The following is a 24,308-nucleotide window of genomic DNA, read 5'->3' as shown; positions in this document are numbered from 1 at the left end:
CCATAAAGGGTATGCTAAATACCCTAGTCATTGCTTTCTCTGCTTGGAATTGAAATAAGTGTTTGTCCTAATTCATATGCTATCTGATGTGAAGTGGGCCTGCTTTGTACTGCACTACACCATTAATCTAATTATAGATAGCTGCAAATGAAGTGCTGTCTGAGCCGGGAGATTGAAGAAAATAGCCTTTTGTCATTTAGCATGACTCTGTGAAGCAAGATCACACTTTACGGGTTAAGACTGCAAAATGGAGCCTTCAATAATGCTGCCTGTTGCGTCTCTTCTAATTACAACAGCATTGTAAACACAACTGGGCGCTGATGTAAATAGAGCTGTAGATATGCTGTCATGTGGGTTGTCGGGGAAAGTCCTCCGAGTGCTGTTGGATTAAATGATGCATCCTGATTGACAGCTACCTTGAGACTGTGCCGATGGAGTTGTCACAGCCGTGGGCTAGCAGGCTGCCGGGTGACTGCAGCTGTACAGGGCGCTCTAACTGCTGTCTGTTCCTTCCACCTTCTTCGCCTGGGTTATCCCTCCAGGAGGATGGCTGCAGGCTTCAGCTCTGTATGTTTGTAGTGTGGTTTCCTGGGCGTTTTTGTTGGTTTGGTTTGGTAGGGCCTGTTGCTGAGGTGGAGGGGAGTGTATTTTGCCTGGCTTCGAACCCTCGCTTTGTTTTTCCTCTAGTGTTAATTGTGTATCCCAGAAAGAATTTCGGAAAGGAAAACAAGGTTGAATTACAGCTCTGATTCCACCTAAATGTTTTCTGTTTTGTGTGGTTTTCCCCTACTTTTCTGAAACACTCATGCTCCCAAAAGTGCATCACTTTTGCAGCTGGTCATTTCTTTACAAACATTGACAATTTCTCTCCCAATCAGATTTAGGAAAGGAGGCTTTTAGAGGAATATTTGCACGTTAGCTTTCACTGCCGTGCTGTGGAAATGAAGACAGCTTAAGGTTGAAGTGCCTTAGGGCCAGAAGGTGTAAAACTTTGAGAAGAGATCCTTGTATTTGAAGAAGTGTATTTGTCACCTTACTTGGTGAGGGTCGATGTACAGTATAGGCTTCCTGAGAGGCTCTGAGGTCACAACGGAAAAAAACAGGTAAACAAACTGGAAGCACTCATCTTGTGAGGGGTCCACAGGCCCCTGAATGGTCCAAGCCCGTGAGCACCTCGGATGTGTAAAACTGCTGGTGGAGCCAGAGGCCGCGGAAAGCAGCACAGGGGTTTCAGCTCCACGAGGAGCTGCTAAACCCACACAGACCGCAGCGCGACCACCGCGAGGGCTCTCGCTGTCCAGGGCGCCGAGCGGGCCGTGTGCCGGGCGCAGGGGGCAGGCCGGCTGGCAGGATGCTTTTGTGAGCCAAGTCTGGTTAAAAAGCATCTCTCCCCCCCAAACCATGGCTGGTCCTGTCCTTCCCTGAGGACCGCCGTGCTCTGCCCGCCCCCTTCCCCCTGGAAACGGTTCCAGGTTAAGAGCCGTGTGCTCATTTTTAAAACAATTCCATTGTGTTCCTTTTAATTGTCCATCTCTTACAGTTTTCTTCCTAATCCCTTTAGATCGGGTATGATTTTTTTCTCTTCCTTTTGAACTTTTTTGGGGAAATTTTCTGGTTAGACGTGGTTTTATGTCACAGACACCATACAATTAATTTGGTTTGAACCCAGGGTGGGTTCATTTGACCATAATTAGGTTGTTAGGGAAGGCCTCTTTCCCGCCCTTCGCTGCCCTGTGTGGGTCGGGTTGCTGGCTGGGCCAGGCCCGGAGAGCACCTGTTCTCTGCTTGGACTTACACTGTGAGGGCTGTTTTCAAGAACTTAATAATGTGACTGTGGTTTGGAGAGCACCTCCCTAAACCCACAGGTTGAGGTTCCATCCTGATGAACCCCGAGGTACTCGGCTTCCAGCCCTGCCAATAAGCAGCTTCTAATCCTCAACCAGACGATTCTCGGGACCTCGCAGGGGGAGAACCTTCTAGCTTCTTCCAGGATTGTGCTTCTCTGTTCTATCACCTAGACTTGAAAATCTTGGACTCCCTCCCACAAGGTATCTAGTTTGTGGTTTATCTGCTTGAAAACAATAACACAACTGCAAATCAAACTCTCCAGGGAGCCTGCTACAGACCCCATTAGGAATATTCAAATGTCTAACATAAAACCAGACTCTGCACGCGTTAGGGGGCATTTCCCCCCTCTCTCACCTCGTTGGCTGCTCTGTGCCCCCCGCCCCAAGAATTCAGAGAAACCAATAAATAGCAGTTTTGATCATAAGCTTTGAAAGCCCTAGTGTACATTCTTAAATGACTTCTTTTCTGGGGCATCAAAAAGCTTTTACGTTTCTCACCAGGCAATTCATTCTGATGGGCCCATATGCTGCGCTCCGCTCAGATCCCGCCCTGGCAGGCCCCGTGCACCGCCACACGGCCCAGCCAAGAGGTTGTTTTAAGAAGGCGTGTTTGTGTGGGCACTCCGACGGGGTCAGGACAACATCAAAGGTAGTCTTAAAAAGAGAACCTTCTCTCTGCCTCCTCTTTTTATATTCAGAGAGGTCATGTCTAAGCCAACTATGTGCAACAGGGCCTCTCCAGAGGCATTTACACCGTTGTTATTTTTTGCTTGTGATTACAATAAGTCGCTTATCCCCCAAACAGATTTAAGAACAATAAACAAATACAAAAGGAAAAGGAACATCTCATCAGTAACAAAGACCGCATCTGAAGGCAGTGAGTTTTGTGGCTCTTTTACATCTCTTTCCAAGCAAAGCAGGAGTCCTGCAGAGAAAGGAATCCAAAAGATATGAAAATTGTAAAAATAGTAAAAGGATCCAGTTCTAGTCAGGATCTTGTCGTTTCTAGGGAGAAATGGAGCTTGGGGCAATCTTAGCGCTTTGTATTAAGGCTTGTTTGTGACGAAGCTGCAATTAGTTTTTAAGGGAATCCACCGTGATGAAATGTGATAAATCATTATCCTCAGTGTGGAAAGATACTGTCCCTGAGTTCACATTTTGAAGTCAAGTTGTGCGAAAAATAAGGAGAAAAAGAGATCTGTATGCCATGGGGGAACCAGCCAGCGGGCCCGATGCAGAACAGTCACGGGAAGGGGAGGTGTAGGGCAGTGCCAGCCAGAAAAGTAACTTCTTCTGTTGACTCTGATGCTTCTCGTGATGTTGGATTTTTCTCTTCCAAGGCCGAGCACAGATACTAAAGGTGTGCAATTTGGTACAATTATATTCTCCCTTCTCCCTCCAGCCCCCCCCCCATAGATTTAATGAAGGACTTGGAGGTACAATCCATCGTTGATAAATAGACTCTCTGCCCAGAATGTTTATTAGAGTGACAGCAGAGTGCACTCTCCTTGCTTTTTTCCTTTGCCACTTATGACTCAGATGAATTTTAATAGGAGCAAAAAGCTTTTATTTGCACTGTAATTTCACTTAAGGATCATATCCTTCAGAAGCGGGCAGACACTTGTATGTCTTGATTGCAAAACACACACTCAGGAGTAAAGAAACATGCAAAAGATGTTATTATTCAACCTGTCACAGTGTCGCTAATCTGCTTGGAACTTAGGCCATCAAAGCTCTTCCGTGGAGCCCTCCCCCACGCCTTTCAAAATAGGCCCTGTAAAGAGCACACTTAGAGTTTTCCGCCGTCCCTGTGCAGAATTAAGGGTAAATTCTGTTTTCCTTTCACATCCCGGCCACTATGATGCCCACAGGAGGCTTTGAGTTACAGCGGCTTTTTTTGGACACAATGGAGTTGCCCCAGTGCTGTGTCTGTCTCCCCCAAGGGAAATGCCATTTGGTAGGAATCCAGAAATCTTCAGGTGGTTCCTCCAACTTCACAAAGTAACACTTCCTCAAACTGTTTTATTTTGTTTCTGTTTGGACAGACCAAACTGGAGCTCACATATTTATTCATGGAGATCTAGAATTTTCCTTGCCTGGCAGAAATCCTCTATTAGAAACATTCTGTTTAACCAGACTGCCTTGAACATACCCCTCATGTTTGAGAGCCACCTCCAAAATGTACCATTAAAATACTGGGATGTGCAGATTGTTTTCCTTCAATGGTTTTAAAATCTTGAATTACTGTCTCCTAGTGCAGAAGATACATTATCTTTCATCTTTATCTGCCCTAACTGTCTTGTTAACATTCAAAAGACTACATAATGTGCCTAAAAAGAAAAGCCAGCTCTTTCACTCATGGATATAACATTTTATGTCACTGGAAAAAATGGGATTTTAAATATTATTTTGGCCCAAATAAATAGCAAAACCCTTTGTCTTAACTTATTGCTACATGGTCCAGCGGCTCCGAGGGGAGCAGGGAGTTTGACACAGCAGTCTGCTGCCATCTACTGGCAGGTGTGCTCACAGCACCCGCTCCCTGTGTCCACCCAGCTGCAGAATTTGTGTTAATTGGGATAAGTTTGTAAGTGGTAAAGGGTATACAAGGAAATTCTCACTGTCTTCTTTATCAAGTTTTGAGATGCTTTTCTTAATGATACAGGATGATTACTGTTTATCCATAATTAATCACTCAAATTTCAAGAAATTTCTTAAACTGGTACACAACATGAGCCAGAAACAGACTGATCTACTTTCTTTTTGTGTACAATAATTAAAAGCCATTTGATTTCAGAGATGTTGTAATTTACACTTAAAAGCTAAAAACTGATTTTGAATGAATGCTATGTTGAGAAAAAGTTCATCATTTAATCTCACTTATGTTTTTTTCCCCTCCTTAAGTACAAGGTGCATATCTTAACCAAACTCGCTGCAGAATTGAACAAATTTATGCTGGAAAAAGCAGCTGAGGACACTAGCAGTATTCTGCACTCCCCGATGCCTGGCGTGGTGGTGGCCGTCTCTGTAAAGCCTGGGGACCTGGTAAGGACCACACCTGTCTGTGGGATGGGGGTAGACTGAAGCAGATCCTTTTCTGTGCGGTTCTCTCTTGAGTCATCCTACCCACCAAACAGCGGAGTTGCTTTTGTGCATTCTTCGTCCAACTGTTTCACATCTGAATTAGGTTAGTAGCAATATCTCTGAGTGCCTCTCCTCCCAAATGACTGAGGACTGGAACAGAAATAAAGCCAGATTCATTGTTTTGTTTTGTTTTTTTTTTTAGCAAATTTAGTGTTTCAGGAAGCATTTTATTTAAAATTTCTGTTTGCTCTCTGTGGTTTAAGCATCCTTGAAGAAGTCATGCCAAGAAATAACCCTTCGATGGGAGAACTTTTTGCACATTTTCTAGAATACTGAGAAGGGTATGAAGGAAAGTTCATTCTGTAATCTGTGTAGTGTCAGAGCACTTCTGTAACTTGATAAATAAAATTTAGGATCACAGTTTTGAAGTTTTTCACCTTGACCTGGTGACATTAAGGCACAAATCAAAGCTATATTAATATTTCCTCCCATGTGCAGTCTTAAGGTTACATGCTCTGGACAGTTTGGAAGGATACATGCCTTGTCATAGAGCATAGATACAAATCTATTGATTAGCAGCAAAAGCAAAAAGAAAACAAAGAGGTGACCAGAAGGTTTCTTAGGAGCACTTAAGTCCTTGCATTTTTTGTTTATGTGCTGGAAAATAAGAGCAAAACATGATAATCCTTAATAGATGATACGGTGATTCCATTTTATATCTCAGTTAAGTTGTAGGAGTTTATAATAATTTTCCTGTAAAGATTACATGAAAACTGCCTCTGTATTTCTTTATTAACAACATAAGTATATAATATTGAGAAAAGCTCATGTTGTTGGTTGGCACTAGCTTCTAGAAAAGCCCTTAAAATAGATGACTATTAGGAAAAAATGATCAGTTTCAGTGGTTTAAACCAGTAGTCCTGAAACTGATTTGTGAAGTTGGAAAACCGACTTTAACAATTGCTTTACCTGGTGATAGAGAAGTGGAAAAGCATAAAAGAGGTTCAGGAGCTGTGAATTGTTATGTTTGCTTTGAGAGCACTGAGCTCCCGGAAGAAAGCACTCCTTAAGGTGGTCTAACACCCTAGTGTTAAGGGTTTGGGAGGGGTGATACATAATAAAAATGATATGTATGTGTTGAATGTGGAGGGGGGTCACCTTATGTATCTTCCTTCTAAAGGATTAGGGTCCTAAGAACATAGCCCCTTGGCCTTGACAGTGAGAATGCCCACACTCCCTACAGGATCGGAGCCAGTGGAATCTCGTGACTAGAGGTGGAGGCTGGTAAACATTGTGAGGGGGTTGTTTTGTTCTTTAATTTTCCTCCTCAGGCTTTTTCTGGAAGCCACATAGGCTGTACACTGCCATCCTGAGCTTGTCAGTCCTAATGGTGTGGCTTTAATTATAAAATCACATTTGTGCTTAGGAAAAAAATGTGTTTAACGGAAATCTTTACTTTTCCAACACCTGAGTCAGAACCTGAGCGGAGGGTTGGGGGGCGAGGAGGGGGTGGCAGCTCCTGCTGGGAGCACAAGCGGGGACTGCGGTCTGCCGGCCCCTGCCTGCGCTGCCTCCCTGGCAGAGAACCCGGAGCCTGCAGCCTCCTTGTTTCTAGCCACTGCTCGCTCCTAGTCTAGCTGCTCCAGATACCGAAGGGTTTAGCCTTCATGCTTTCCATTTCCTGGTTAACGATTTAACGTGGGAAAGCGATGCATTTAGTAAAATGGAGCAGTGTGGCATCAGTCCTTGGTTCACTGGGGGAACTCAGATACTGAAAACCACCACTAATAATTAAATGTGGGTCTTCGAGAATGGTTTGATCTGAGAACAGACTGGGGCCTCTATTTCCTGTATTCCTTTAAATCAGAGGGTGGGTGCGCGCCCCTGGGGAACCCCTCCTGGTCTGGGCTTCACCTTTCTCTCCGCACGCGTGTGCTGGTCATGGAGAGCAGGTGCGTTCTTTCACTCCTCACTCCGGCATCCGCTGCCACCTTTGGTCCTTGCAGAACTTCCTTTCATATTCTGTACCATTGTGTTCTGATCAGTGTTTTCCCTGTTGTTATTTGTGAAAAGTGTCCCAAACTGCTAATACCTAAATCAGGCACAGGGTGGGACATTTAATTATCGGCTCTTGTACCAGCTTCTACAGTTAAATCTGCCTTGTGTAATTAAAACACAAGAAATTTTCCTTGGACCAGAGGCACGGCACATACTTGAGGCCATTTTAAAACAGCGATACTTGTAGCTTTTAAGTTTTGCAGTTTAAAGTTATTTTAACACTGCAGGGCGTGTGTCTTGTTCTTAGGAATAACAACAGCTGAGCCAGGGCTCCACTTCTATCAGTAGAAAGATAATGGAATCAATCATCTGTGCGTATTTTCAAGGAAAACAAGGAACAACAACAAAAAAATAAGGACCTACAAGTATTCTATTTTCCTTTATAATGTTATTTTTATAGTTAAAATTCCAGTTATCTGTAATTTTTATGTTTAGTGTAAGTAAAGCTTAACAAATCTTACAGTGGTGGGCCTGGCAATAATGTGTCCCACAAAAGCATCACATAAACAGTAGAGAACAAATCTGTTCTGGGAAGTAAACAGGTTTAAGAGTTTAAAGACCTCGGGACACAACAATTTGGGGTGGCCGTTTAGAAGTGGGGAGTGTGCCCAGGCGGCTCTGGGGGAAGGTCCCTCCCCCAGCACGGAGCTGGGTTTTACTCTAAGCGCTTGTTTGGGGTTCGCGCAGCAGAAGTTGCTGATACTTCTTCAACGTCCATTAAATGCTGTTTAACATTAAAAGTAGTAGTCAAATCATTTTTTGAGTGATTGTATGACAGGCTTTTCGAATCTGTCAGGAGGGGATGCTAGTTCATAAGCAGTAGAATGCCTACCGGCAAGCAAACCAGCAAGGAGGAGGCAGGCATGTACTTGGACACTAGAGTCACATTCAATTCAGGAAACAGTTCAATGGAAGGACTTCCCTATGTGTCTTCTTTTATCTGCCTTCTCAAAATATTTTTACAAGAACTGATTTTCACTTCAGTTTGAGAAATACCTATGACATTTAACAACATCATAAACCAGGGCACTTTTACAATCAAAGTCAGCATTTTTAAAATAACTTACTTTTAAGTTTTTGAACTTCTATCTTTATAATATTCTTGAACAAAAATATTAAAAATATATATTCTTCCAGAATAATGCTGCATACGTTTTTCTCCAGCATTAGACTCCAGCTGCTGAATGGGTGGCACAATTTTCTTGTTGACTTTGAAGTGTAAAATAAGGTCGGTATGAGCACATTTGTTTGCTCAGCCTTTTGATATCAGAAACAAAACAAAAAATAAAAATAAAAATGAGGCAACTGACGGGGACATTTTAACATTGAATTTAATTAAGATTCTTTCTAGTTTTGTTTAGATTCTCTAGTCGTCTCAGATCTGCATCAGAAATATTCATCTTATTTAATACAGCACAAACTATGTGAGCCAAGAACCAGCAGCACGCTGTATACCCTTTTACATTTCCTTCTTTCTCAATTATTTTGTGAGTTTTTAGTTTGTCAGACCAGGTGAAATAATAGGTTGATATTAAGTTCCTGTTGCTGCTTTTTCTTGCCACTTAGCCTGTCAGTATTAGCAGACAGAGTCTGGGGTGTTTTGTGGGGCTAAGATGAGGAACATCCAAACTGAGCCTCAGCAGAAGGGTAGTGTGAGGTTGCCGTGCTCACCAACACTGCCTTAGGCAAACAGTGCTGGACCATAAAGCGCACCAATGAGAACAAAAAATCATTACCAGGAGTACCACCCGGATTGCACCCTGATTTTTCTCCGTGTGTGTGATGCTCTGGGGAGAGGGCTCCAGGCAGGTGGACGGCCGCTGAGCTGGATGGAGACATAGGGGCCCTGGTTCAGAGATTGACATTCACACCTCCCCTTTGTCCCTAAACCATCTGTAACGGAGCTTACCGCTGATCTAGGGAAATCGCACAGAAACTTGGCAAGAGACCTTTACTTTTCATTTCTTGAAGAAGCAGGATTTGAGACCTCCTTGGCCCTTAGGTCTTCCACACGCGAGTGGGCTGGATCGGGCCCCCTCAACGTGTGCTCGTCTGGCAGTGACTAGTGGGCCTCACGCAGCCCCGTATCAGTGCGTGCATCTTCCCCTGGCAGAGAACCTGGCCTGGCTGTTTGATACATTTTCCAGTTTCTGGATACCTTGATTTACAATCATAAAATAATTGCAAGAATTAAATTTACATACTTTATAGCAGTGGTTATTCAAGCAGTTTATTTGACAGTGTGCCAGCTTTTACCAGTACCTCAGATTACATCCAGAGCAGGTGCAGCTAGACTCATGCATTCCTTATGTCACATTTTTAAACTTGAAATTATGAGACACTACCAATGTACAGAAAGTTATGAGCGCTCACATGCTCTCTGCTCACCTTTGCCATATTTGCTTCGGATGTGATTTAACAGTAAAACATTGCTTCTGGAGTAAACGTGCCCTGTGGCCTCTTTGCTGTAGAATTCCTGTCCTGCCTTCTTCAGAGGTAATGGCTATCCTGATTTTGGCCTTTTTGTCTTTTCCAGATGACATTTTTAAATGTTATGATTAATTTTTGTTGGTAGTAACAATTTGGGAACTTTTACAGTTTAACTTAGTGATAATTATCAATATAAGATAAAATGTTTTTATAGATCAATCAGTAAATATCATAGGTGAGTCTTCTACAAGTTTAGTATCTGATTTTGTTTTTGAAGGAATACTCTACTTGGAATTAGAGGGTATAATTGTCTTTATTTTAAATGTTTTTGAAGATGATAGTTCCCAACCCTAATGAGATTCAAAATATCTTCTCTCACCTTTTTGCTAAAAATATTAAAAAATAAAAAAATATTATTTCACTGGGTCCTTTAAAGCAGCATACTTCACAAAGGGAGTGAATCCAGACTGCTTTCTTAAAGATACCATAAAGGACATCAGTTTGAACTAGTTCTCTTTGTGACTTAGAGGCTCTGGCTCCACTTTTGAGCTAATTTAGAGGGCAATAGGGGGTAATAATGTTCTTTATTTCAAGGAATTTTAGGAAAAACTGGACTTGTTTTATATTGGCCACTTCACTGTATTCTTTCCTGTCTCTCAGCTCCCAGAGCCCCCTGCTTCAAAGCCCAGGGTGCAATCCCTGGGGGGCCCTCGGGTGGGAGGGGAGCAGGGCGGCACCTGGTTGCAGGGTTGCCTCTGCGGCCTGTCCCCGGGCGCCCTCCCGGGAGATCCAGCCCATTAAAGGAGGCCTTAGACTGAAGATAGGGGCTTGGCAGCATTTCTGTCGCCTGACTCCTCTTTCTTTGTAATTCGATGACGGTTCCTTCCGTCATTGCTTAAATACTGCCCTGTCTCCAGGATCTCTTCTCCTGCCCTCTTTACAGGAAGATCTTGGGATGTGAACGCACATTTCTTCTTCAGGAAATATCCAGGCATATTAACCAGCCTATCTTTCCAGCTCAGAAAGAGGAAGTTACTATAATCAGATCCTAGCAGTGCCTTTTAACCAAATCTGAGACGCCTTTTTCTGGTGGCTGTTAACTGCGTCTTTCTTCACATCTGAGGGCCTGAAAATGCACTGTGTTCTGAGTAGTGCAGCCTTTAAAAATGTAATGGAAGGATTTTAACTTTTGTGGCCTCGGCAGCAGGGTTGATATGATCCCCGCTTTTGGGTGGCCCAGTGCAGCAGAAGGGGAGCCTGCGGCGGGCCGGGGAGCCCTCCGAGCCTTCTGTCTAATTTGGCAGAAAAACAGAGTGTAGGACAACAAAAGAAGGCTCCTTTTTCCTAAAAATTCTTCCTCCCACCCACCCCTCTTCTCCAAAAGGGGGACTTAATTTTTCAGCTGCACACAGTGATTTGGTGCTCACTCTTGCATTGAAACAGTTGCTGTCTGAGCAGGCAGGAAACAGTTTTCTTTTAATTGCTGAAATCATTCGGAAGTGCTCCATGCCCCGCTTCTATACAGCAGATGCTGTGCATTAATTGGCCTGCGTAGAAGTGACCCAGGGTTCCTTGCAGCGGGCCCAATCTTAGGCAGAGGGTTTAAATAGCTTATTTATTATTTTGTATAATCTGGCGTACATTATGTGCTCCTGCACGTGTCGTATTTCATGGTCTGCAGTTTCTAATGTCATGTGGGTTTCAAAACCTGTATTTCTCTGGTAATGTACTAGCAGCAGGTAAGCTCAAAATACCATCCATCAGGAGCTAATTTTTTATCCAGATACTCCAATGACTGATGAACCTGTCTTTTGTATGAATGTTTAGCACAGTAGAAAGCCATATGCCACTGGCACAGTTTCCTGTGCATTCTTTACAGTTGCTAGCAAGTAGGCTTACCGGGGGAAAACCTTCCACGCCATTTATGTCCTCTTTCCTATATTTAAAGGATAACACCTTTAAAACAGCCCTGGTTGTGGATGACAAAACGGGGTAGGGGCCTTCTTAAAGGAAATCCAACTCCCAGAATCATTTTCTTTATCAGAAATATGACTGCACACTCTTAATAGGGAACCTTGTTTTGTTACTCCCCGTCTGTTCAAAACAGACCTTAGCCCATTAGAAGGGCCTCCCTTGTGTGGGAAGACCACAGCTGTTACTGTAAATCTCATCCCGTCACTGTATCACCCCCATTTTGTGGCTCTGAAGGATGAAATTGAGAAATGGAATACGGTGCAGTCATCCTTTACATCTCCAATTTTAGGCCTTTGCCATCATTTTCATGCTTTTATTCCAAATCAAATAACATTAGTGAGCTACACCACCTTCTGATGAATATCTGGCATTGAGCACAGCTTTCAAGTCTGTACTTTGGGGGGCTGCCTTTTATGTTTGGTGGAGCTCTTTCTCCCCTTTTCTCTTCTTTTTCTCTTCCCGCACCTTCTTGGGCTTTCTTCGTGCATTTGCAGCTTGAACGATACCAGTTGCCAAACATGTCCCAGTCTTAGTGTGTTTTCCCGGAGGGCCACGTGCAGGAGAAGGTTCTGTGTCTTTTAATCTTTGGGAAAGGAGTAAAGAGAACTTGGTAGAAGGATATTGGGGGCTTTAATCAGAAATAATAAGTGGTTTAAATCATTAGCACAACAAAGCAGTCTATAAGCTCAAAGATAAAAGTCTCTGGGGAAAGAGTCGTCTGAAAATAAATGGAACTTGATAGATTTCCATATCATTTATAACTTCCCTTAATTACACTTGGAAGACTTGCCAGTAAAACTGGAAAATTGGCAGCCTATGTCCATTAGAGTCATTTTGCCGACCATGGCAAGCAGCTGGCTTTACTGGATTTTATTTCCCATCACTCACAATTAATCATCAGCTGGAGATGTCTGAAACTTCAGCACAGAGCAGTGCCGGGTGACATTCCGGCCTCCCAAACACGCTAAAATCTGCTGAGTAAATGGGCTGAGGTTTCTGCCCAGCTCACTCATTTTGGGGCAGGGCAGGCTCCCGCTTAATGAGTCCGCTCCGATAATCGGATGCGAATGTGAACCTTGACCCCGTGTCAAAGGAGAGGACGCAATAAGCCGGATGAAAGATACAGGAATCAGACCTCCAAACTTCACACCAATTAGACAGGGAGCAGAGAAGGACATCAGGCTGACTAGGTTTATCGAAAAGACTTGCGAGGCTTGTGACCATTTTGTAAGCCCAACATTGGAGACATCCTGTCACAATCATTAAGTCTTTATCGGATGATTCACAAGCGTGTTAGGGAAGTGTGCGCACACACGTCCCTCAGTAGCAGTGCCCTGCCCGTGAGCTGTCTGGTGGAAATTTTGCTCGTTGAGGCGCCCTCTCTGCTCACCCAGTTAATGCCCTGGCCTTCCGAGCACATGGGGAAATCTGGGAGGTGCTTCCATGACCTTCCCGAGCTCGGGGGCAGGAGTGGGCAGGCACCTCCAGACTGGGAGGCTTCCAGATTGTTGAAGCGAGAGGCCTGTGTGATACTGTCTAGGTTGTTGGAACCGGAACCCGTGGGGGCCCAGCGGGTCCGTGGAGCAGCCCCGAGTTACAGCCCCGTCTGCACTCTTTGATGTATGGTTTGTACCACATTTGCGTCCCTGACTTACATTTTTGAGGGATGAAATAGCTTGAATTTAGGTCCGGTTCATGTGTGTATCCGTGTTTGAGTGCGTGCGTGCGTGCGTGTGTGTATAGCATGATTCTGCTGAACAGAGTGGATCTCACTATTTGGTGGAGTATCAAGGAACAGCCGCCAAGAGTTCTTTCTTCTAGGGACAAATGAGCGAAAACAAACTACAAAACAGATTGCTGTAAGTGAACAGAGAGAAATGCATTACGCACATTTCCACAAAATAGTATGAGTGGAGAGCAGCAGAGACAGGGTAGGGAACTAGGGAGAGAAAGAGGAATGAAGAGGAAGATGGAGCCGCGAGGGTGGCTCCAAGACTCAGGGCAGCACTGCGGGGCAGGCGGCAGGTCATTTCAAATCCAGAGGCGCTGTCTTTGAAGCCCCTTTAATCAGATCATCAGAGTGACAGTCAGAGAGAAGGGAGTGTGCTAACTTGGGGACTTTCCCACCTCTCTTGATTCTCACTGGCTAAATCAGAGGTTTTGTTTTTCTGAATGATACTGGGAGACCTACCACCTGCAGCCACCTGTGTGTCCCTCTCCGCAGATCTCCCTTGATACAAGCACTCAGAGCCACCACGAAGGCGGTCAGTGGGCAGTGGAGGCCCGTGAACTTGCTGTCCATCTCCCACTGCCCACGGGCTACCCACTGGCCTGGACCTAACCGCCACTGTGGCTGTGGCTGGCTCGGGTCTGGAGGAGGGCTGTGGCCCAGGGCGGCTGTCCTTCTGCAAGTTTCTTACGGGCATCGTTGTCAGTTTGGTGTCCGCCCCCTTGGTGTGACCAGTGGAAATTTCCCAGGTTCATTCATTTTTCATAGTTGTATTAGCTGTGAATCACGTACTTGAAGATCCCATAAAGAGCAGTGAGTGGCAGGTGCTCTGTGTGGCCAGCACTGCCAAGCACTGGGATGCGGAGGGCGAGCCCATGCCCACCCGAGGGAAGCCCACGGTGCCGGGGATGGGGAGATGGACTCTGAGTGAGCCCCGGGCTCGCAAATGCCCGCAGAGGAAGCCCGGCTGGGCGAGGATGCAAGGCGAGCACACATGGCTCCCCACAGTGGGCACTGGTCCATCTGTGAAGGAAGAAGCTACCAGAGCCCAGAGGGGGAGAGCTGGTCACTCATTTTTGGAGGAAATTTCCATTGCTGAACTTCAGATCTGTTTCCCAGAAAGCCACAGGCCCTGACGCCGGAATGCTCGGTGCTTGGGTTGGGATGCTGTTGGGTGAGGCCAGCTCTGGACCCTCAGCCTCCGTCAGAGCCATGATCTGGGTCTGCGGGGTTTTGCGTGTGAAGCTGAATGGCGGCTGCTGCTTCGGGGACTTGTCCTCTGCCTTGCTCGCCTGGCCCTACCTGCCTCTGAAAGGAGAGAAAAGACTCTGAAATGATGGCTTGGGGGCCGGCTGTTGTGACACCGTGACGGGGCCCTGCGTTTCCCTGGAGCTGCCCTCACTGCTGTCCCTCTGCCTTGTGAAGAAGGGCCCTCCTCGCACGTTGAGCCTTCACTCTCTGCAACGCAGGCGCCAGGGGACCATGAGTCACAGAGGGTCGCAAGCACGGCGCTTTCAGCCCAGCTCTCCAGCTCAGTGTCGCCTCCGTGCCAGCACCGAAGCTTTGGCATCCCCTCTCTTCCTATATTTCTGTGCCAGGAAAAAGCAGCCCACCACCTGATCAGCGGAGGAGAGGAACACGCGGGGCTCAGGCGGTCCCTACTGCCAGCGAGACAGCTTGTGCCACATGGGGAGCCGGGAGGGGGGCTTGGAATCATCTGGGATTTTAGGAAAGAACATTCTCCAGGCACTTCTGCGATATTGGATGAGCAGAGTGTCCAGGAGCCCCACTCCAGGATGCCCACCAGCACCCCAGAGAGGCGGGTGCCCCAGGAAGTTCAGCTCTCCCATTTCAAAGACAGGGAGGCCCTTTTTCACAAAGATAGGAGAAAACTCCAGCCCAGCGCCTTGGTGCCTTCCTGTCAAGGGCAGAGAAAGGAGAACAAATAGAACCTTCAGTCACAGCTGACTCCTGGTGGAAGTCCCGGCTTGAACCCCAGGACTGCCACCTGGACTCTCCTTATCTTGAAGGGCAAACATCAGAACAGGAAGCTTGAGCCAGTGCTCCTGGGAGCTACCTGTCTCCTTGCAAGGAGTGGGCGGGGCTCTGGAAATCATGCCGTGCGTCGGAAGGCGCCTTCCGGGAGCCGCCTGGTTGTCAGGACTTGGCATGTTGCACAAAGGCTGGGACAGTGGTCCCCATGGCCTGGATGCTTGGTTGTTGCTCCCGGCTCCCCTGGGCTATAGACAGAAACTCCACTTTTTGATAACAGCTTTCCTGAGGTAGAAAGCTCACGTACAGTACAGTTCACCCCTTTAAAGTGTGCACTTCAGTGGTTTTTGTCTGTTCACAGAGTTATACAAGCATCACCACCATCCATCTCAGAACATTTCATCACCCCCAGAGAATCCCGGCACCAGTCAGCAGTCACCGCCTTCTTCCCCCTCCGCCCCTGCAAACCACACAGCTCTCTGTCTGCAGAGATTTGCCGTTTCTGGACATTTCACATAAGTGGGACACATTCCATTCCTGTCACACTTCTGTTTGTGGCAAAGGCAGACTGAGAGATTCCCAGGGGCGGCCCACCACCAGCACGCCCAGCCCTCCAGGGTCAGGGGCTTCTCCTCACGAGGACGTGATGGTAGAGGAAAGGGCCTTTCTCTGCTGTCCCCGAAGGTGAACTTGGAATGTGAAGTATCAGAGGAGGTTACTGCTGTTGAGGCAAAATCTCAGAGCATTTGACAAAGACACTCTGAATGGCCTCACTCTTGAACACTGTTGCAAAATTCGAATGCTGTTAAAACTTCTGTCCACTTTTTATTCATTTTCCAGGTAGCAGAAGGCCAGGAGATTTGTGTGATTGAAGCCATGAAAATGCAGAACAGTATGACAGCTGGGAAAACCGGGAAGGTATGTCCCCAAGTTCCCACCAGCTTACATGGCTGTGACAAGAAGCAGAACTTCCACCTTTGAATCCTGGATGGTTGGGCCTGAAGGGGCTGCCGGAGGGGGCCTCTCCGTGGACGGGGACACTGACCTGGGGGCTCCCTTCACTCCGCGTGGATGTGACCTGCCCCACGGAGAGCAGGCCTTCCAGGAGAGTCTGTGTGACGCCCAGGGAGTTGGGGAACAATTGTTCTTCACCTTAATGTCTTTCAAATTAAGGGGTCTTTAATTTTTAATGTTTACATCTGTCTTTGAGGCAGTTAGTTATCCGAGACTTAGGTGACACAGCGGGAAATGGTTTTAGAGATTGCAAAAATTAATGTAACTCTTCAAGATAATTTCTCCACAAAGAGAACAACTCAATTTTAGATCGAGAGGAGCTGAAGGGCCCACGTACACATGTGGGACTTAATGATACAGGCAGGGAAAAAAAGGAAAAGATAAACTAGTACTGAAATTTGTTAAAAGTAAAGCCTCTTAAATGTATTTTCTCAATGAAGAAAATAGAAAAGTCCTTTTAAGCAGTTACTTCATTTTCTTTCCTGTGACTGAAAAGACACCATTTGTAGCAGGATGATCTCTTTCTGAAAGAGTCTGGTTTGGAAGTATCGCATAGTGGAGCGAGGCGAGGTGGGGCAGATGGGGTGGGCCGGGTCCTGCCCTGTGGCCGCTCCCAGGAAGCAAGATGGATCCTCGGGGACAGTGGGTGTCCTGGCAGAAAGGTCTTGTCAGCTCACAGAGAGACACAGCCTCTGTCTGTCTCTCCAAAAGGAAATGAAACTGATGCTCAGAGAACAGGCTGAGGGGACGCCTAGTCCAGTCCCAGCCGCGAGGGCGGAGGCCCGGTGCGTGGCTGGTGGGCCCTGAGCCGAGTGGCCAGCCTGGAGGGGGCATCAGGCGGCTGCACCCCGTCCCCTCGAGTTTGGGAGAGGAGAATGGCATATGCGCAGCCTTGGGGGGGTCCTGCTTTCTGTATCTGATTACTTTTGAAGAACTGAACAAGGAGATGCTGTATCTGCTCTTGTGAAGACTTGTGTTTGCTCCTTGGGATTAGTTAATGTTTATGCTGCACTAGCGTCATGAGATCTCCCTCTGTGAAGAGAACTGGCCTCGTTTGGGGGACCTGGAATATATCTCAGAGGCACGCCCAGGGCCAGCATGCTGGACTGAGGCACTGATGGAAAAGTGAATTTGGCCTTAGCTCCCTGAAGGAGCAAGGGGCCCGCCCATCCACGTGGTTTATGTCCTCAGGGCCTGGGTCTCACGGGGAGGCCGGGCTGCTGTCAGGGTGCTGCTGGGCTCTGGGTGAATCTGCGCGTTGGCCCTGCCCTGTCAGTTGGAGTTCCTCCTGCCCCCACAGGGCACCAAGGAGCCAGCCCCGGCAAGCCTGGGGCTGGTGGGTTCTTGTTTCTGGAAAGGCCAGTTTTCCTCCCAGAGGAAAGGTTCACAGTGGAAATAGGTCTTAGATTCTGGTTACTGCAGCAGCATGACAAATATGTGCCATAAAAACGTCGGCGGCTCCAGGTCAAAAGCAGCAGCCACTTTGGTGTAGATGGCCCTGCCGGACGGGACCTGTCAGGTCCCCGCAGGGGTTCTCATCGTCCTGGAAGACCCTGGGCTGGGGCTCAGAGCTGTGGGGACACAGGCCAGGCCACCCAGCCCACATCTCTGGCCCTTTGCCTGTTTGCCACCTGCCCAGGAGGCCAGTTCCAGCCCATCATTCATCTTCATATCGAAGCAAGAACCTCCAAGTCAAATGACCATCTCTAATTTTAAATATGAACACAAATGTGGGAAAGCCAAAGTTGACTAAAACCGGGAGAAATCAGTGGTAATTGAAGGGCACAGCAGCGACATCGAGGGAGCCTGCTGCCTGCTCCACATCAGGCCAGAGTACAACCCCTGCTTCTGAGAATTTTTCCTTCAGAAGGAAGCTTCTGATCAGACTAGGGAGTTCCTCCTGTTAGTACCTGTTTTGACTTGTATCATTGTGTGTGGGTTTTTGGTTTTTTTTTTTTAACACTAAGTACACCACTAGCTTTCAAAACAATTTTTTTCGTAATTTCATATTTTATTTTTTAGTCTGGCTGGGGAGGTGATTTATTTTTAGTGGCGGTACTAGGGGTTGAACCCAGGACCCTGTGCATGCAGGACGCACACGCTACCACTTGTGCTACTCTCGCCCTCCCACCCTTATGGCTCTCCAGGACGTATTTGTAACTGAGCCTCCTAGGAGGCATTAATATTTTTGATGGGGCTCCTGGGATTGAACCCAGGACCCAGTGCATGCAGGACGCACACGCTACCCTGGCCTCCCCCCCTCACACCCTTATGCTCTCGACGTATTTGTACTGAGCCTCCTAGGAGGCATAATATTTTTGATGGGGCTCCTGGGATTGAACCCAGGACCCAGTGCATGCAGGACGCACACGCTACCACTTGCGCTAGCGCTAGGCCCGGCCTCCCACCCTTTGGCTCTTCAGGATGTTTCTATAACCGAGAACCATAAGCATGGAGAGCAGAGCATGGACGCTCATCCAGTGTAAACACTACCAGTTTCTAGGGTGCTGCCCAGACCCCCGAGGGTACCCTCTGCGACTGACTACAGAAAGTCCCTGAGACCAGTGGGTTGACAAGGATCAGGAGAGGGAAGGTGACGAGTCACAGCCCTCCACAAGGATGTCCCTGTGCATGAGGTCCCCTCTGATGGGCGCCCTACGCCAAGCACTCTGCCTGTGCTCCAGTGCCCGCCAGGGTGTCACTTCATTTCCAGAAACAGATGATGACGAGATTGCTCCCTCCTGGTCTAGTTAATAATTCTTACTCTCCCCTTTTTCTTTCTTTCTTTAATTCAAGGTGAAATCGGTGCATTGTAAAGCTGGAGACACAGTTGGAGAAGGCGATCTGCTCGTGGAACTGGAATGAAGTATTTATAGCCTTTCAGTCATCACCCAATTTAATTAGCCATTTGTATTACTATTCTTTCACACTCAATTTATTCAAGCGTTTTGCAGGAACACCCCTGTGCAGCAGATTTTACATGGTCATATTTATTCCACATATAGTCAAAACCAACCTTCTGCCAAAAAATCACCAATGGAAATTTTTATTGATATAAATACTTGTACATATGATTTGTACTTCTGCTGTGAGATTTCCTAGTGTCAAAATTAAATCAATAAAACTGAGCATTTGTCTAAATATTAGTTTGCCCTTTTTTTGAATGAAGACAATGTACATAAGAGGCTGTGGGCTGTGCCAGTAGACGTTAAATGCTACCATTTCATTGGGATCCTTTTAAAGAACTTATATAAATCCCAGTTCTTTGCCTTCCATTTCATTAAATTAGCATTTGCCACTTTATAATCTGATTACCTGCTTCGTCCTGCTTGAGGACCTAACTGCTGCTTCATAACCTCCTGAAGCCCACACGGCACAGATGATTTTGGAAATCACTCCTGTGTGGCTCTGCTGGTGAGTGTGGAGCTGCTGGCTCCCCGGGACCCTGGGGTGTCCCCACTTCCCCATCCCAGGGCCTGGGCACCGGGAGCGCCCCGGGTGCAGTGGATGGGGCTGCCATAGCGCATCAGCTGATACCCATCCTCGCCTTTTCTGCGTTTTTGTGAAGCAAGTTTCCAATTAAGAAAAAAGGGCTAAAGATAACAGGTCATGTTTTGTGCCAGATGCAGTTAGCGCTCACAGTCTACCAACCATTAAGCTGAGGAGGAAGTGAGCTCTCCTGACAGAGAGGTTACTCGGGATCAGCAGCTGCATTTTCATTTGGTTCTGAAATTTTTAGAATACGGTTAATAGTTTGCTGGTAAGTAAGCAGAGGCAGGGTCGTGCGCTGATGTGAATCCACGCTGACAGATGATCAGATGGAGGTGGGTAGTAATTGGTGCTTCGTGCCTTGCTAAAATTATTTTAAGTGCTGTTTGTATTTGGAAGCTAAGCTTTCTGTCAGGCCTGAAGAACAAATTACTAATGTGTTGGTTTTTCTCTGAAAGGCCCGCCCCCAAACACCGCTCCCCCGGGGTGGGGGGGGGGGAGGTGGTACCTTGCTGTGGTCTCACGTGAGCTTCCGTCTGAAATCAGGCCGTTCGGCTGCTCTGCCAGCAAGTGGGTGCTCGTTATTTTGCTAGATTAGAAGGAAAAGAACCTCCAACCAAGTAAGCAGACTCAAAAAGACGTCCAACAATAGCACCAATTCTTTTATGTTTGATTCCCAAAACATCTAGTTTAATTTTAAATGATTGTCTTTGATAATCTCTGTAAGCCTGATCTGAGAATTATGAAACGTGATGTTATGCACATTCAAAACTACTCTGAAACACTGCATGTTTTTCTTGAGGTTCTTTTATTACACTGAGATGTCCAAAATCAGCTTTAAAATTATTTTTCCCCTCAGTGCTCAGGTCGGAATCAGTACAGCAGGGCTGCTAAAATCTAGCTGCAATATGAAGTCTGTACGTTCAGTTTTAAATGTTATCTTCAGATTAAAGCAAAGCAAAAAAAACAAAAAAACAAACAACAAAAACCCAAAAAACAAACAAAAAAAACCACACAATAAGAAAAGCATGATAACATACAAGTTTTTGAAATGTCATTTAGGGGAATTAAAATCCTAAGTTTTCCTCATCCAGTGCATTCAAGCCCAGGGCGCTCTTGAAGCAGCAAGCAACAAAGCAGTGACAGGGAGAGATTTCAGGAAACAATCTTGTTACCAGTGTGGGAAAATTATTTGGGAAATCAGCTGCCACTGAAAAAGATTTTCTCCCCTAACAGATTAGGTTTTACAATTTTTTCGTTTCAAGGAGCGTTATCAGGCCTTTGCATTTGGCGAGCGCTGACCACTGAGGTCACCCTCTAACCACTGGGCTCTCTGTCCTGCTGCTGCCTCCCACCGCCCTCTCATCTGTTTTCTCGCGGGTTATAGCGAAGCCCGTGCTTCCCCTGCGAGTCGTAATCGTCGTGGTAGGGGAGGTGGACCCACTCGGGCGGGTAGGTGGCCGTGCTGTACACGAAGCACTGCAGGGTCCCGCCGGCCCCCTCCACAGCGATCGTCACCAGGGTGCGCTGGTACATGTCTGGGCAGCCTTCGAACTCGTCCAGGAAGTGCAGCATCTGCTCGTCCACCGTGTAGATCTCCCCGGCCACGCGGTTTCCCCGCCCCGGCAGGTTCAGCAGCCGAGGGATGTTGTGCTCCCCCGCGATCACCAGCGGGTACGGCTGCACCGTGCGGCCCCGGCCTCGGAGGGCGGCGCGGCCGTGGGCGCCGTCCAGCAGGACCTTATGGTTGGGCTGGCCTGTCTTCAGGGTCCCGTACACGAACACGTGGGCCATGCGGCTGCTGAAGCTGCAGAGGAGAAGGAAGCAGAGCCATGCTGTGATGCGGTCAGAGGCGGCGGCAACCTCTCTGGGCGTCCTCCTGGGCACCACCCAGCACGACTACTCCGGATCACCGGGAACACCAACCATCACTTACATTTTTCCAAGAAGAGGGACTCATTTGAAGAACATACTTGTCAGATGAGACGGCCTGTCCTGGGATCAAGTCCTGCAGAACTGCTGTTTTGTAAGAGCAGTTCGTTTTCAATTGTTTTGAAAGGACTTTAAACAATAAAAGATGGGTGCCAGCAGGATGCAATGGGTTTGGATGGGAGACTGGACCCCTGAACCCCACTGCCCCTAATCCTTGCCCCACCCCAATGTGATCTTCTAGAACCATCGATCTAGCAATAACAACTCCAGGTCAGACTGGGATGCCCCATTTCTCACCCTCCCATCCTCCAGAACCCTGGCAGGCTGACACCTTGTGCTTCCAGCTGGTCCCACCCTGCACCCCGGCAATGGGGAGTAGGGGTCTGGCCAATCCTCCAGGCCTGTTGGGGCCTGCAGCCTCTCACCCTCACCTCCCTCCAGCCACCCCCAATGCCCGCTCAGCCCCTGCCCATGCACAGAGGCCTCCCTGAGCGGCCACACCACCCTGGTTTGCCCTTCTCACGGTGCGGGTTCTCTAAACCAATCACAGTGCTTTTCTTGTTTGCTGCCGGGATGTGAAGAGTTGAAAGAGAAATGGGAACCATCCAGTCCTTCTGGGCTGAGTCTCCGGCTGGTGGGGACTCAGGCCACACAGCTGGGTGAAACCAGCCGAAACTGGAGGCCTGCTCTCCTGATCACTGGTGCCCTTTCTGCTTTGACTCGGCTTTTAAAGTAACACATGTCCATAAGGTAAAAGTTAAATAACTTTACAAGAAAAATAAAATCCTACTCTTCCCTCGCCCCTGAAGAGACACATTTAAGCCTCTAAAACTGGCCACCTACACTGCTACTTCCTGGTGTTTAATTCGTCTTGCCTTCCCACCCCAGAGCAGGTGAGCAGTTTTACAGCACAGACGTTAGAACCAACCTGCCCGGGCTGAAATTGCCCCTTGTTAACTGTGTGACTTTAGGCAAAGCACTTAAAGTCTCTGGGCCCCAGCTTCCTCAACTGTAAGCAAAGTGGTGATGGCACCTGCCCCGGAGGCCTGCCAAGACAGCACCAGTCCTGCGCCCCGTGAGGCTGTGGTAACCGTGAGCTGTGGCCATGCCACTGCAGAGCCCCACGTTCCTCCAGTAGGTTCACATCCCTGGTTTTGGTCAAATCCATATTCAGTTCAGCATTAGAACTATGTAAACACTGTTCTCAGATAGGGCACATAGTGTACTATGATTAATTTCCTTTCTTTTGTTTTTCTTGGAATTAAAATTTGCTTCAGCGTTTTTCTTTTTTCTGTTTTGCTCGTTGCTCAAGTTTCTATGACAGTCCTTCGGCTTTGTTTTCTGAGAGCATCACCGTAAGAATCCTTGCAGCTCCAAACACCCAGTCTTCCCTGCAGCCATGGCCCCAGCCGGGGTCTGTGGTCCCCCAGGCTTCCTGAGCGTCTCCTGGGGCCCAGCCCCTCCTTGGTTGACTTCCTCGTTTTACTGAAGCTATTCTTCCCCAGTCTCAATGAACAGTGTAGCTGGGTAGAAAATTCTAGAAATAATTTCCTTCAGAACTTTAAAAGCATTTGTTTTTTGACTTCTGACTCAAAAAATCAGGTTCATGCTGAGAAGTCCAGGGCCATTGGGACCCACAACCTTCATACAAGACTGAGGCTCTTCCCTCTGGAGGCTCCTAGGGTCTTCTCCTCTCCCCTGGATTCTGAGGTTCTGTAACGAGGTCTCTTTATGTGGGTTTTTTTTCACTCACTGTGCCAGGAATTTCCACCTAAAAACTCATTATCTTGGATCATGAGGAGTATTCGTCCTAGTCCTTCCTTGTTCTCTTTCTGGATCTCCAGTACTCGGATGTTGTATATCCTGGATTAATCTTCCAATTTTCTCTTTATATTTGGCTTTATCTTTCAATTCTTCTATTATTTTTAAAAATATTTTTGCCATCATACTTACTTTGCCATCATACTTACCATCATCTTGTTCCTTTGTTTTGTGAGCATCCTGTTCTTTCACAGAATACCATCACTCATCTTTGGGAAGATACTAATTATCATGAATTTGGGGTTTTTTTTTTTTTTAAAGTTTTCATCTTTCCCTGGATTGCTTCTGTTTCTCCTAAATTTCTCTTTTCTATTTGTTTTGGTATATGTTTCTTTAATAGGTTTCCTTCAGACGTCTCAGTAATCCTTGGCTGGCCTTTTACGGTGGAAAGTGAGACACCATACAGGAGACTGTGTGGAGGTTGCGGTTGGCAGGCCTTGCATGGAGGCCTCCAGGTAACAGAGCCATAGGTATGCGGACTTGCCCTCCATCCTCATCTTTGGGTGCCTCCTCACCCCGACGCTCAGCTAGGCCTGGTCTTCCCAATACCAAGCTTCTTGCCAAGCCTCTGTGGACATAAGCCACCCGTCCCCTGCTGGCCAGAGGGTAGATGGGGGTCTCTGCTTTTTTCTTTTTTGGATAGTGCCATCCTAAAGTGTGAAGTCTTAATTTGCATTTCTGTAGTGATTAGTGATGTTGAGCATCTTTTTATGTTGGCCATTATATATCTTTTTTGGAGAAATGTCTGTTCAAGTCCTTTGCCTGTTTTTTAATCAGGTTGCTTTTTCATTGTTGAGTTACAGGAGTTCTCTGTATCTTCCAGATATTAACCTCTTATTAGACATATGATTTGCATACTTTCTCCCATTTCATAGGTTGCCTTTTTACTCTGTTGATTTTGATGCACAGAAGTTTTACATTTTGATGTCACCTAATTT

The 24,308-nt window shown here is 46.9% G+C and overlaps 2 protein-coding genes across 10 annotated transcripts in view; one reads left to right on the top strand and one right to left on the bottom strand.

The window, feature by feature from the left end:
* PCCA (propionyl-CoA carboxylase subunit alpha) overlaps positions 1-19,269 on the top strand; it is a 330,985-nt gene extending 311,716 nt beyond the window's left edge. For 2 of the 3 annotated variants that reach the window (XM_006195197.2, XM_032496718.1), the window contains 3 exons: positions 4,752-4,892; positions 15,955-16,032; positions 18,925-19,269. In XM_006195197.2, coding sequence (XP_006195259.1) covers positions 4,752-4,892; positions 15,955-16,032; positions 18,925-18,993 — 288 coding nt within the window. In that variant the 3' untranslated portion in view covers positions 18,994-19,269. Of the gene's footprint in view, positions 1-2,348; positions 2,497-4,751; positions 4,893-15,954; positions 16,033-18,924 lie in introns of those variants that run through there. The other variant, XM_032496717.1, reaches the window with a different exon arrangement.
* A 1,016-nt stretch (positions 19,270-20,285) lies between these two features.
* Positions 20,286-24,308, bottom strand: part of GGACT (gamma-glutamylamine cyclotransferase) — a 34,583-nt gene continuing 30,560 nt past the window's right edge. For 6 of the 7 annotated variants that reach the window (XM_032496719.1, XM_032496721.1, XM_014568172.2 and 3 more), the window contains one exon: positions 20,286-21,424. In XM_032496719.1, the coding sequence (XP_032352610.1) occupies positions 20,980-21,411 (432 nt within the window). In that variant the 5' untranslated portion in view covers positions 21,412-21,424 and the 3' untranslated portion in view covers positions 20,286-20,979. Of the gene's footprint in view, positions 21,425-22,477; positions 22,498-22,659; positions 24,266-24,308 lie in introns of those variants that run through there. The other variant, XM_032496722.1, reaches the window with a different exon arrangement.

Source organism: Camelus ferus, chromosome 14 (assembly GCF_009834535.1).
Source record: "Camelus ferus isolate YT-003-E chromosome 14, BCGSAC_Cfer_1.0, whole genome shotgun sequence".
Classification (NCBI taxonomy): domain Eukaryota; kingdom Metazoa; phylum Chordata; class Mammalia; order Artiodactyla; family Camelidae; genus Camelus; species Camelus ferus.
The sequence above is the reverse complement of the archived record's forward strand: the minus strand, read 5'-3'. Positions and strand labels throughout refer to the sequence as shown.